The sequence below is a fragment of the Rhinatrema bivittatum genome, chromosome 3 (assembly GCF_901001135.1).
Source record: "Rhinatrema bivittatum chromosome 3, aRhiBiv1.1, whole genome shotgun sequence".
Classification (NCBI taxonomy): domain Eukaryota; kingdom Metazoa; phylum Chordata; class Amphibia; order Gymnophiona; family Rhinatrematidae; genus Rhinatrema; species Rhinatrema bivittatum.
In genome coordinates, this window is record NC_042617.1 from 534516842 (window position 1) to 534529096 (window position 12255).

Here is a 12255-nt window from a genome sequence, read left to right on the forward strand (position 1 = left end):
TGTTCGCCACTGGAGGCAGAAAGATTTTAGATGGCATTGTAGACTATGTATACTGCATTCCAGCTTTAAAAAAAAAAATTGAGATTTTCACTTACTGTATTTTCTGGTGTATAAGTCACAACTTTTTTTCAAAAATTCAGTGGGCACAACTTATACATCGGTGTGACTTGTATACAGCTTTTGTTCTCTCTTTCTCACCGGAGCATTTATGCCCCACCGACCAAACTTTCTTTCTCACTGGCATGTCCGAACCCTGCCAGCCGAGGTTTCTCTCCCGCCGGTGGTGCGTCTGTGTCCCGCCAACTGAAGACGAGACTCGGCGTACTCAGTACGGTACTCACACGACATTTGGCAGACTCATTGTTGATGCTCATAGTACACTCGGCAGACTCGCTTCCTGACTACACCAAATCCGTGAACTCGGTGGAAGACTAGCAGCTGCATCTTATCTACCAGTGTGACCTATCTACCAACTTTTTCTGCAAATTGATGTTTATGGAGGGGTGCGACTAAAACACTGTTGCAACTTACACACCAGAAAATACAATATATATAAATTGTTACACAGAATATGGTAAATGCCAGATAAAGTTCTCTCAAAAATTACAACCAAGCCTAATTATATAAATGTACTCTAGATGTGCGAAACGCTTCCTCTGTTTCATGAAATGGGATTTGACGTCTCTATTAATGATACCTCCAATATTTAAACTGGAGGACATTGATGTCATCTATAGAATTATAGTTTTTACATACTTTAGTAGCTCCCCTGTAACTTCCTTAAATGCCTTAGAAGCCATTATGTTAGCAAGTGTGCCAATGTGACATCATACACAATTTGTCAGTGTTGGCACTGATGTCACAAATGACATATTAGAAGGATCATTTGTTTGTGATGTCAACCTTTTTCAGTCACAGTTGCCAGTATTGTTGTCCAGATTTTTCATAATTCAAACCCTGCCCGTCACAGATGTATTTTTTCCAAGTGGTTAATTCTAACAAGATGACCATTCTTTTGCTTTTTCTGTGCTACACAAGCTGTCTGCTGTGTGATCAGGGCAGGAATTGAGAATAAAGGTCAACATGCTTTTGAAAAATGACTTGTCTGTTAAGGGCAGCTGAGGCATGCAGTGGTGTAACCTGTCTGAGAGTAAATGAGATAAGGAATTTTGCAAAGACAATGCAGCTTTGGGTTTTTTTGTTTCTTTTGTATATAAATATTTTGTTGTAATTTGTTTCCACTGTGTAAAGTTTGGATGCTTTTATATAGTTAGGGGGAGGGGGGGATTAAACAATTTCTTTGTAATTGGATAACCAACTTCAGTCTCTGGTCTTCATGTTTTGGGAAAAACATGGTTGCTGACTGCAGTGCACAAGTTGCACAGATGGGGAAAAAAAAATAGGGCCAGCTCTCCATGGTGCTGTGATGCGGGGATCTGAATTTGGAACCCCTATATGTAGAAGGCTCAGGGGGACTCATATTTGGGTGTGCTGTGGAGGTGATGAACTCGAGCCCACAGATGGCAGGAAGATGTCTGCAGCTACTGTGGCAACCCCAACTAGTCAAAAAGTATTACTGAGGGTCATCTCCAAGGAGACATCCCTCCAGTCCTCAGGACAGTGAGGGTGCCTAGAACTTCCCTGTTATGCCATCTGGGAGAAGGGGAGAGTGAAGCAGGGATTGCTGGAGAGAAAATAGGGAAAGATGGGAAAAAAAAGCACACCAGTTCACCTGATAGTAATAAAGATGTATCCATATCTTTTAATAGTTAAACTTCATGGTGGGCGTAAAAACATAGTTTCTGGAATGAGACACTCCCCAACTTACCATAAATGGCAACTTGTTTTGTTTTTATCCTCGTCGGATGGTCTTTTACACTACATTTTGTACTGTTGAGATGATATTAAAGCTATTTTTTGCTAGTTCAACAGCATCATGTCTCTCCCACATTCTTTAATGTATGTGTTTGATACATTAGGTGCATTTTCAAGATAGTGTACAGAAATTCCTACTGTATTGTTTTTTGTTTTGTTTTTTTTAATAGATGGGGTTCAAGACCATCATGGTGAATTACAACCCGGAGACTGTAAGCACAGACTATGACATGTGTGATCGCTTGTACTTTGATGAAATATCATTTGAGGTGAGAAAATTTCCTTGAAGCCCCACTGGGGGGTGTGCAGGTCTGGCTGGGTATATGCACAGCAAAAACATTTCATGCCAGCTCTGTGAGAAGAGGGAGAGTTTAATTTCCAATAAACCACTTGCTGAGGCTCTGTATCATATAACAGCTGCTTACTATATAAAAAGAGTACAGACGTCAGCTGTGTTAGCAAGGTTTTTGGAACGGGATGGGCTGTGCTGGAATTCTTTCAGGACCATCTAGTTCTGAATCATTGTAGGTAACATAGAAACTTAATTATTATTCCTTTATTTTTTGTTCAAAATCTGTTGAGCAGCATAAGTATAAAGATGGTTTGTGTATCTGAATTTTAATTACAAAAGAATTAAAAAAAAAAAAAAAAAAAAGGAAACAAAGCTGCCTCCACTCCTGCCTTCTTACTGTCTACTAAATTCTTTTGGATAATAATGGGAATTTCTTGGCGTCCAGACAGATGAATCCAGAACCAATAGCTTATGCACCTCTACCAGCAGTTACTGGGGATTGCTTCAAGTTTTAGAAGGAGAAAAAAAGAAGGAAATTTAATTTGCCCCGCTCTCCTGCGGTGATACCAAATGGACCCTCCTCCAGTTGAGAATTCCTGAGATGATTTCTGTGGTCCTTCAGATAAGTGCCTTGATCCGGTAGCTGGTTTTTCAGCCGCCATGGACTTAGCGGTTGAAGCAACTGAAAGGCAGTGGGTGCAGGAAGCCAAGCTCGGTGGTGACTGTATATGCCCTCTTCCCCCGCAGCCGGAGACCGACTCTGTACTCAGCCGGGATGGGCTGAGCTCAGGTAAAGCTTAAAAAACCCCCAGAAAACAGAATAGAGAAGGAGGGTTTTTTATAGGGCTTCTTTGGTCTCTGTGCTTGGTATGCCAATCCGATATTCATTCCCGCCCCCAAAGCAGTTTAAGGGATGGGGGCAGCCTGGTGGGTTGAGCAGCCCTTTTGGGCTAGGCCCTGCTCTTAGGTTTTTCTCTGTGCATGAGTGGTAGGCTGCGGCGGCATTTTCACACGTTTTCCTTCGCATTAGGCTGCCCTCTTCAGGGCCGTTGGTTCATGCAAATGCATCCAGTTGTGCACCCAGTTTTTGGATGCTTAGTTGGATGTCTGCTTGGACATCAGGTTGGTAGCAGCGTCTTATTTAGGTGCATGCTTGCCTGTGTGCACAATCTGGCCTGCACTGAAGGCGCTTAGTTCTTGAGAACCCATGAAGCACAGGGTTCTACGCTTAAAACTTTTAGACTCCTAAATTTTGGATGCATATTTTTACAGTGCAAATTCAACTGGCCGCATAAATTTGTTGCCTTTTAAATGACAAAGACTGATGGCACCTATAGCTAAGAAGCCTAAATGCCTTACCCTCTGACCTGCCTGTCATATTTGGGCATATCAGCCTGGCCTTCCCTCTTAACTTGTGCCAGTTTGAAAGGTTGTGCTAAGGAATCCAAGTGTTTTATTTATTATTTTTTTATATACCGACATTCGATCTGAGATATCACATTGGTTTACATTCAGATACTATAGGTATTTCTCTATCCCCAGAGGGCTTACAATCTAAGTTTCAGCCCTACAGAGGAGCAGCCTTTCAAAGGACTCGACCTTTCAGTAGGTTTCAATCCTTTCATCTCAGACAGCCCAGACGGGGCACAGGCTCGGATAGCGGAACTCCCTGAGCCTCCCAATGAAGGTGTCATCCCACCCCCGGGAATAGGAGATAGGGAGTTGCCTCTCTCTCTTTAATCAGAAGTGGGTCAAAATCGCATCAAACCAGTTGGTTTTAGAGGTGATACGAGATGGATATGCGCTGGAGTTTTGCAGTGTTCCTCAGGATGTGTACATGGTGTTTCCTTTCCACTCTCCGTAGAAGAGGCAGGCAGTAGAGTGTATATTGTCAAGGCTCCTCAGTCTGTTGGCTGTGGTTTCAGTGCCCACGTCTCAAGAAAATATAGGCCGATATTCCATTTATTTTGTTGTGCCCATGAAGGACTGCTCTTTTCGTCCCATCCTCGATCTCAAAAGGGGTCAACTGTCATTTGCAGGTGACTCATTTTCGCATGGAAACATTGCGCTCAGTGATAATGGCTGTGCACTCGGGGGAGTTTCTGACTTCGTTGGATCTGTCCGAGGCGTACCTGTATATTCCTATCTGGCTAGAGCACCAACACTTTCTGCATTTCGCGGTTTTGGGTCATTGTCATCAGTTTCAAGCGCTACCTTTTGGTCTGGCTACCATGCCCAGAACCTTTTCCAAAGTTATGGTGATGGTGGCGGCAGAGTTGAGAGAGGATGGGATCCTGGTACACCTGTACTGGGTTGACTGGCTGATTTGTGCCAAGTCTCTTTTAAGAGAGCCTCCTGGTGACATGCAAGATGATCTCCTTGTTGCAGGAGCTCCGTTGGGTGATAACCCTGACCAAGAGCAACCTTCAGCCATCTCAGTTGCTAAAGTATCTCTGTGTTCATTTTGACACGAAGCAGGGCAGGGTTTTCCTGCCAGAGGGCGGTATTCAGAAATTATAGGCATAGGTGTATATGCTGATGAATACAGTATACCCGACAGTATGGTCCTATCTACAGGTTCTCCAATTGATCACGGCGACCCTGGAAGAGGTGCTGTGGGCAAATGTGCATATGCGTTGTCATCCGCACTCCCTGCTGTCTAATTGGAATCCACAGTCTCAGGATTATTCGAATCAGATCCACCTGCTCTCAACTACAGTGGTGGTTACAAGCAGCTCATTTGAGAAAGGGGGTTTCCCTAAGATTACCGACTGGCTAGTTCTCACACCAGATGTAAGCCTCCAGGGTTGGGGAGCTCACTGTCCGGAACGGACAGCACAAGGGCGCTGGAGTGCAGAAATCTCTCTGTAATATCAATTGACCAGAAGCCCAGGCAGTCCGGTTGACATGCTTGCAGTTTGGTGACAGGTGGCAGGGTCGAGCGGTCCGGCAATGTCAGACAATGCAGCAACAGTGGCCTACATCAGTCGGCAGGGAGGAACCAAGAGCCAGCAAGTGTCACAGAAAATAGGCCAACTTATGGAATAGGCAGAAGTACATCTTTAGATCTCAGCCTCGCATGATGCAGGAAAAGACAATGTAAGAGCAGACTTTCCCAGCAAGCAGAGTCTGGACTCAGGAGAATGGGTGTTGTCAGTCACCAATAGTGGATTGATGGGGTCTTCGTTTCTGGACCTGCTGGCAACTTCTCATAATGTGAAGGTTCCTCGATTCTTCAAGTCGCAGGAGACATCCGAATTCATTGGGCATCGATGCTCTCGTGCAGGAGTGGCTGGGAGGACAAGCTGCTGTATGCTTTTCCCTCATGGCCCATGTTGGACAGAATGGTTTGGAGGGTCGAGAGTCACAGAGGTCTAGTGCTTCTGGTGGTACCAGATTGGCCCAGGAGATCATGATATGCGGTTCTGCAAAGGTTCCTGGTAAACTCCCCCCCCCCCCCCCCCTCCAGTTTCCAGCGCCTAGGGATCTGTTATGGCAGGTGCTTGTTCTTCACGAAGTTCCAAGACTATTTTGTCTTACGGTATGGCCCTTAAGAGGGCTTGCTTACCAAAGCGTGGATATTCTACTGTGGTGATTGCTACCTTGCTGCAAGCAAAAAAGTTCTTCACTTCCTTAGCTTATGTGCAGGTTTGGCGAGTGTTTGAGGCTTGATGTGAAGATCGAGGGGTTCTTACTCATTTGGTTAAGATCCCACTTGTTTTGGAATTTTTACAAGATGGATTGAATAAAGGATTGGCCCTTAATTCCTTAAAGGTACAGGTAGCGGTCCTTGTCTGTTTCAGGGGTCAAGGGAATGGTGGACCCTTGTTGGCTCATCCAGAAGTGGCCTGTTTCTTGAAAGGAGTGACACATCTTTGTCCTCCCTTGCAGTTACTGATGCCCTTGTGGAGTCTTAGTTTTGAATTTCTTAGCGGGCCCTACGTTTCGACCAATGCATAAACTTTCCCTGCAGTTACTGACCTTGAAAATTGTGGTGATTTGTTCAGCGTGTAGAATATCAGAGTTGCAAGCCTTGTCTTGCCAGGAACTATTCCTTTGAGTGACTCCAGCTGCAATACCGTTCCTTCCTTTTTGCCCAAAGTGGTCTCAGATTTTCACTTGAATAAGACCATTTCCCTGCCATCTCTGGATAGAGAGAGGGATGCGGAGGAATATAACTTGTTGCGATCCTTGGATGTTAAGAAACATATCGTGAGGTATCTGGAGGTTTCTAGACGTCTCAGAAAGACAGATCGCCTGTTTGTCCTACATAGTGGTGGTAATCAGGGTGAGCTAGTTTTGCAGGTTACAGTAGCTCACTGGATTAAGAAGGTAGTCTGCTACATATGTGGATGCTGAACAGCCATTGCCTAGTCAGGTTAGGGCTCATTCCACTAGGGCTCAGGCCATGTCATTGGTGGATGTTAGATTGTTGTCTCCCGTGTAAATTTGCTGAGCTGCAACGTGGTCCTCCTTACACACATTTTCCAGGTATTACCACCTGGACGTGCAGGCCTGGGAGGTCGCAGTCTTCGCAGGTATGGTTTTGCCTGGACTGGGGGCAGTCCAGGCAAAACTCCTGCCCTATTCGGGAGTAGCTTGGGTACGTCCCACTGGTTCTGGATTCACCTGTCTGGACACTAAGAAATGAGAAACTACTACTTAGCTGATAATTTCCTTTTCTTTAGACCAGACAGATGAATCCAGTTTCCTGCCCTTGGCTGCCGAATGATTGTGCTATGGTCTTCCTGCATTGCTATGTGTTCCAGGGGTTACTGGTAAGAATCCAGTTCCTAGACTAGTGTTGTTACATTCTTTGAGCTCAGTGCTTCCTGTTGGCTAAGTACTGGAATGGTTATCTGTTATTAATCAAGTTTGGTTAGTCTGAACACAGTTGGCTTTTGTAGAGAATACTAGCAGGCTGATGTTACTGCAGGGGTATATATACTGTGATGTCAGCTTTGCTCCGTCTCAATTTGCTGGTAGAGGTGCATTACCCACTGGTTCTGGATTCATTTGTCTGGTCTAAAGAAAAGGAAATTATCAGGTAAGTAGTAATTTCTCAATTTTCTCTGTGTCTTTTATAAAACTTGTATGTTCCTTTACTCCAAAGGTTGTGATGGATATCTATGAGTTGGAGAACCCTGAAGGTGTGATCTTGTCAATGGGAGGGCAGCTTCCCAATAATATTGCTATGGCCTTGCACCGCCAACAGTGCCACGTCCTGGGCACCTCTCCAGAAGCCATAGACTCTGCTGAGAACCGCTTCAAATTCTCCCGTCTCCTGGACACAATTGGCATCAGTCAGCCCCAATGGAAGGAACTTTCTGACATGGAGGTAATGTCCTTCATTTGTGACTTTCCTTTCTATTCCTAACTGATCTTTGTGTGTTTGGACAAGGAGTCAAGTTGGAAGGAGTAGACATGCAATATGCAGACCATTGAATCTTTCTCCAGGTATGGACATGGCATGGGGTCAGAAACAATAACTGCCTTGTGGTTCCTTTGATTTTTTGGATGATTTGTTCCATATATTGATTTTTAAACCTTCTTCAATCTATAATAGCAAATTTTTGGAGAGTCTTCTATTCTACTCTAAAATTACAGCTTTATCATAGAATATGGAGTACAGAATTATGATGGCAGACATGGACCTAGTCTACCTAGTTTTATCTCAGTTGATCTGCCTTCATTGCTCTGCAACCAAGTATTCTATATGCTTCCTTTATCCCCCCTTTATCATAATTCTTGTCTAATCACATTCCCTGTGAGACTATTCCATACATTCATTATTACCGTTTCCTACTGTTACTCTAGACTCTATCCCTTTGAAGCCTCTTATGACTTCCTGCTCTTGGACCTCCCTTCCATGGAAATTTTTCTTCTTGTACATTATTCATAGTAGGTGCTACCATTCCTCTATTTAGAATGGAAAATCTTGTTGTGTTTTCTAATTTATTTAATAAACTTATATTCTGCAACTTCTATGGTGCTCTTTCTCTCCTTTGCCCTTCTTCTCCTTTGATCTAATTAAATTTGTTAGGGAAAGCAAATGAGCAACTAGATTAAAAAATAAATGGAAATCCTCTTTGACTCTGTGGTAAATTATGATAATTTGGGGTTTAAATTGTGGATGTCATCCAAATAGGATGAGCATATGCTTCACAATTTTAATACTTCAGAAACAGGTAAGCAACTGGGACAGTGAATGGCTCAACAATGTGCGTAAACATTCAAAGAGAAGAGGGAACAATGTAATTGTTACCCATTTGCCCAATGGTATTGGGTATCCTAGGTGAAACTTGCAGCCCTCCCCAAATAAGCTTTCAAGACTAAGATCTTAGATCCTCCCCCCACACAGGTTTTGATAATTTAAACTCAATAATCATGATCACCCCACAACCATACCTCCCAGAATGAGCCTATAAAAATGCAAAATTGGACATCAGTCTTTTGTGTGTATATAAAATAAATGTATAATATATATTTAAAATATTGTACATGTACACACTATAAATATTTTCAGACATATCACATGTATCACATGATTAATGTATCTTTTGTGATTTGGGGGGGGGGGGTTTAAACTGCAAATAAAATCAGGAAATACATTTATAAATTAAAAGAAATCCATATTGCATTGTTGAAGGTAATCTCTGAAATGGCTGGCTGGTCTGAACTTAGATGTTTCCCCTTACTACTCAAATGACAGATATTATCTTCCAAGGGTAACTAAATTTCCAAGGCTTCTTGACAGATCTCACTCGGCCCCAGCTCAGAGTCATTTTTGAGATCCTAGGAGATCTAAGCAGTCTCAGTCATTCTCCTAGTCATCAGCAGTCCTTTCAGATGACAAAGGAGCAAAGGATGGTTCTGCCCAAGCTTCACAATGAGTCTTCAGGAACCTAATTTCTGATTCCATAGATAGATATTGCCTGTCTTGTTTTAATTAAAGCTGGATCCAGATCATGTCTGATCAGTGGGTCCTGGAGATAGTTATGACTTGGAATTCTCCTGGCCTATTTCCAGCATTTTTATAGTTTCCCCTTGTCATTCCACCATGAGGGCTACATTAGAGTAACTCTTTGCCTTAGGAGCAATGGTCCCTGTTCCTAGGTCTCAGGAAACTGGGGTTCATGATTCTCAAGAAGAAGGGCTCTTTCTGACCAATTCTGGATCTTAAGCATGTCAACAGATGGCTGTGTTGTATGCTTTTAGATAGAGATGTTGAAGTCAGTCATCATGACAGGCAAGGGGAGTTTTTGATCTGCTTGGATCTTATAGAGGCTCATCTGCACATTTCAATTTGGGAAGGTCACCAGAAGTTTCTTTAGTTTGCAGTATTTAGGGAACATTTTCAATTTTGGAACTTGCCATATGGGCTGGCTATGGCTCCAAGGATATTTTCCAAGATCATGGTTATAGTAGCAGCATTTCTTCTAAAGGAGGTTTTGTTCGTACACTGTTACCTAGACAGTTTGCTCATCAGAGCAAAGTCAGAACAGAAGAGTACTGTAGCCACCAGCAGGGTAGTAGAGCTGTTGCAAAAGTTAGGATGGCTGATGAATTTCTCCAAGAGGAAATTGGAACCCTCTCAAATTCTGAAATATCTGGGAGCTCAGTTTGACACAAAAGTGGGTTGTACATATCTAACAGAGGCTTTGCAGTAACTGCATCAGCAAGTACAGGTGTTATTGCTTTCCAAATTCAGACAGTGTGGAATTATCTTCAGTTCCATGGCAGCAACGATGGGGTTGGTTCCCTGAGCAAGGGTGCATATGTAACCCCTTCACAGAGCTTTGTCGTTAAGATGGGATCCTCAGTTTCACAGGATTTTTTCTGGAAGATACCAGTACCTGTTCAGGTCAAGCATAGTCTCAGGTGGTGGCCAAGTTTCTTCAGTTTGAAGAAGGGAATGGAACTTGAGCCTCTGGATTCGGTGAAAATGACGACAGATGCCAGCCTGTTAGGCTGGGGAGTGCTTTGTTGAGTCTATGTTGCTCAGGGTCTATGGACAGTAGAGGAGGCATGCACTGGTCTATAAATCATTTGGAAATCAGGATGATTCATTTGGCTATCATGTTTGCGTCTCTTGTTCTGGGTTAAGCGGTAAGAATAATGTCATACAATACTACAGTTGTGGTATATGTGAATCATCAGGGGGACACCAAGGGCCCCGAGGTGACAGAAGAGATGAATCTACCCCTCTGTTGGGCAGAAGAGAATCTGAGAATGATTGATTTTAGTGACACACAGCAGGAAAGGAGAACATTCAGGTGGATTTTTCTCAGCCACAATGTGCTGGATCCAGGGAAATGGTCTCTCTTCAGATGCGTTCAATTTGATTGTGGGCAAGTGAGGGCAACCCTTGATGGATCTTATGGCTACCAGCAGGAATGCAAAGGCATCAAGGTTTTTCAGTCATGGAAGAGAGGGTCAGCGGGGCTGGATGCGTTAGTTCAACTGGACCGATGGTATACCACCATGGTTCTGAAGGAACTCAAAAATGAAATTTAAGATCTATTAGTTAAAATTTGTAACCTATCATTAAAATCATCCATTGTACCTGAAGAGACTGGATGGTGGCTAATGTAACCCCAATATTTTAAAAGGGTTCTAGGGGCAATCCTGACTTCAGTGCTAGGAAAAATAATGGAAAGTGTTCTAAAGATCAAAATCACAGAACATATAGAAAGACATGGTTTAATGGAGCAAAGTCAGCATGGCTTTACCCAAGGCAAGTCTTCCTCACAAATCTGCTTCACTTTTTTGAAGGGATTAATAAACATGTGGATAAAGGTGAACTGGTAGATGTAGTGTATCTGGATTTTTAGAAGGCATTTGACAAAGTTACTCGTGAGAGGCTTCTAGGAAAAGTAAAAAGTCATGGGATAGGTGGTGATGTCCTTTCATGGATTACAAACAGGCTAAAAGACAGGAAACAGAGAGTAAGATTAAACGGACAATTTTCTCAGTGGAAGGGAGTGAGCAGTGGAGAGCCTTAGGGATCTGTACTGGGACCCGTGCTTTTCCATATATTTATAAATGATCTGGAAAGGAATACGACGAGTGAAGTAATCATATCTGCAGATGATACAAAATTATTCAGAGTAGTTAAATTACAAGTGGAGTGTGATAAATTGCAGGAAGACCTTGTGAGACTGGAAATTGGGCATCCAAATGGCAGATGAAATTAAATGTGAATAAGTGCAAGGTGATGCATATAGGGAAAAATAACCCATGCTATAGTTACACAGTGTTAGGTTCCATATTAGGATCTACCACCCAGGAAAGAGATGTAGACTTCATAGTGGATAACACATTGAAATCGTCAGTTGGGATGTTGGGAATTATTAGAGAATGGTGAATAAAACGTAAAATGTCATAATGCCTCTGTATCGCTCCATGGTGAGACCACACCTTGAATAGTGTGTACAGTTCTGGTCGCCGCATCTCAAAAAAGATATAGTTCCCTGTACGTACCAGGATCAGTCCAGACTGCTGGGTTATGCCTCCCGTCCAGCAGATGGAGTCAGAGAAAAGCTGAAAAGCACCTCCTAGATATACTGGTGTGCCACCTGCGATCCCTCAGTATATCTCTGACTCCAGCAGATTGAGAGGCATAACTTGCGGTCCTGATCTTTTCTAAATTTGAGTTTGGTTATTCAGGTTTGACATTTTGCTGACCTTTGACTAGATCAATTTCTTTTGTTTAAGGTAGTTAGATCAGCAGATAGGTTTGGTTTCTGTCATTTCTTTTCACATGCGCTGGGCGATGTTCTGATGCTTGGCAGGGCAGTGCCCTAAGGCCTATTTCCTGGAGATAGTGATCCCTTGGGACCAGGGGGAGTATTCACCAGTGGGCCGGTCACTCTCCCCCCGTATGTATATTCCAGGGGTGTTTCACCTCTGAAGGGGCTCAACTGTCATAGAAAAGCGGGGATCAGATTTTACTTTTATAAAAAAAAAAAAAAGCATACAGTAAGTCCTGTTGGTGGCAGGCTGTTTGATCGCTTCGTTGGCCCCAGCCTGCCACGCTAGGGTCTCGGGACTCCGGAGGGGGTGGCCTGGTTACCCGGCGCGTTTTT

The 12255-nt window shown here is 43.3% G+C and overlaps 1 protein-coding gene across 1 annotated transcript in view; it reads left to right on the plus strand.

The window, feature by feature from the left end:
* The window catches only part of CAD (carbamoyl-phosphate synthetase 2, aspartate transcarbamylase, and dihydroorotase), a 363344-nt gene that overhangs the window by 175667 nt on the left and 175422 nt on the right, over positions 1-12255 (plus strand). Inside the window, 2 exon segments of the mRNA XM_029596327.1 lie at positions 2046-2144; positions 7281-7505. Of these exon segments, the coding sequence (XP_029452187.1) occupies positions 2046-2144; positions 7281-7505 (324 nt within the window).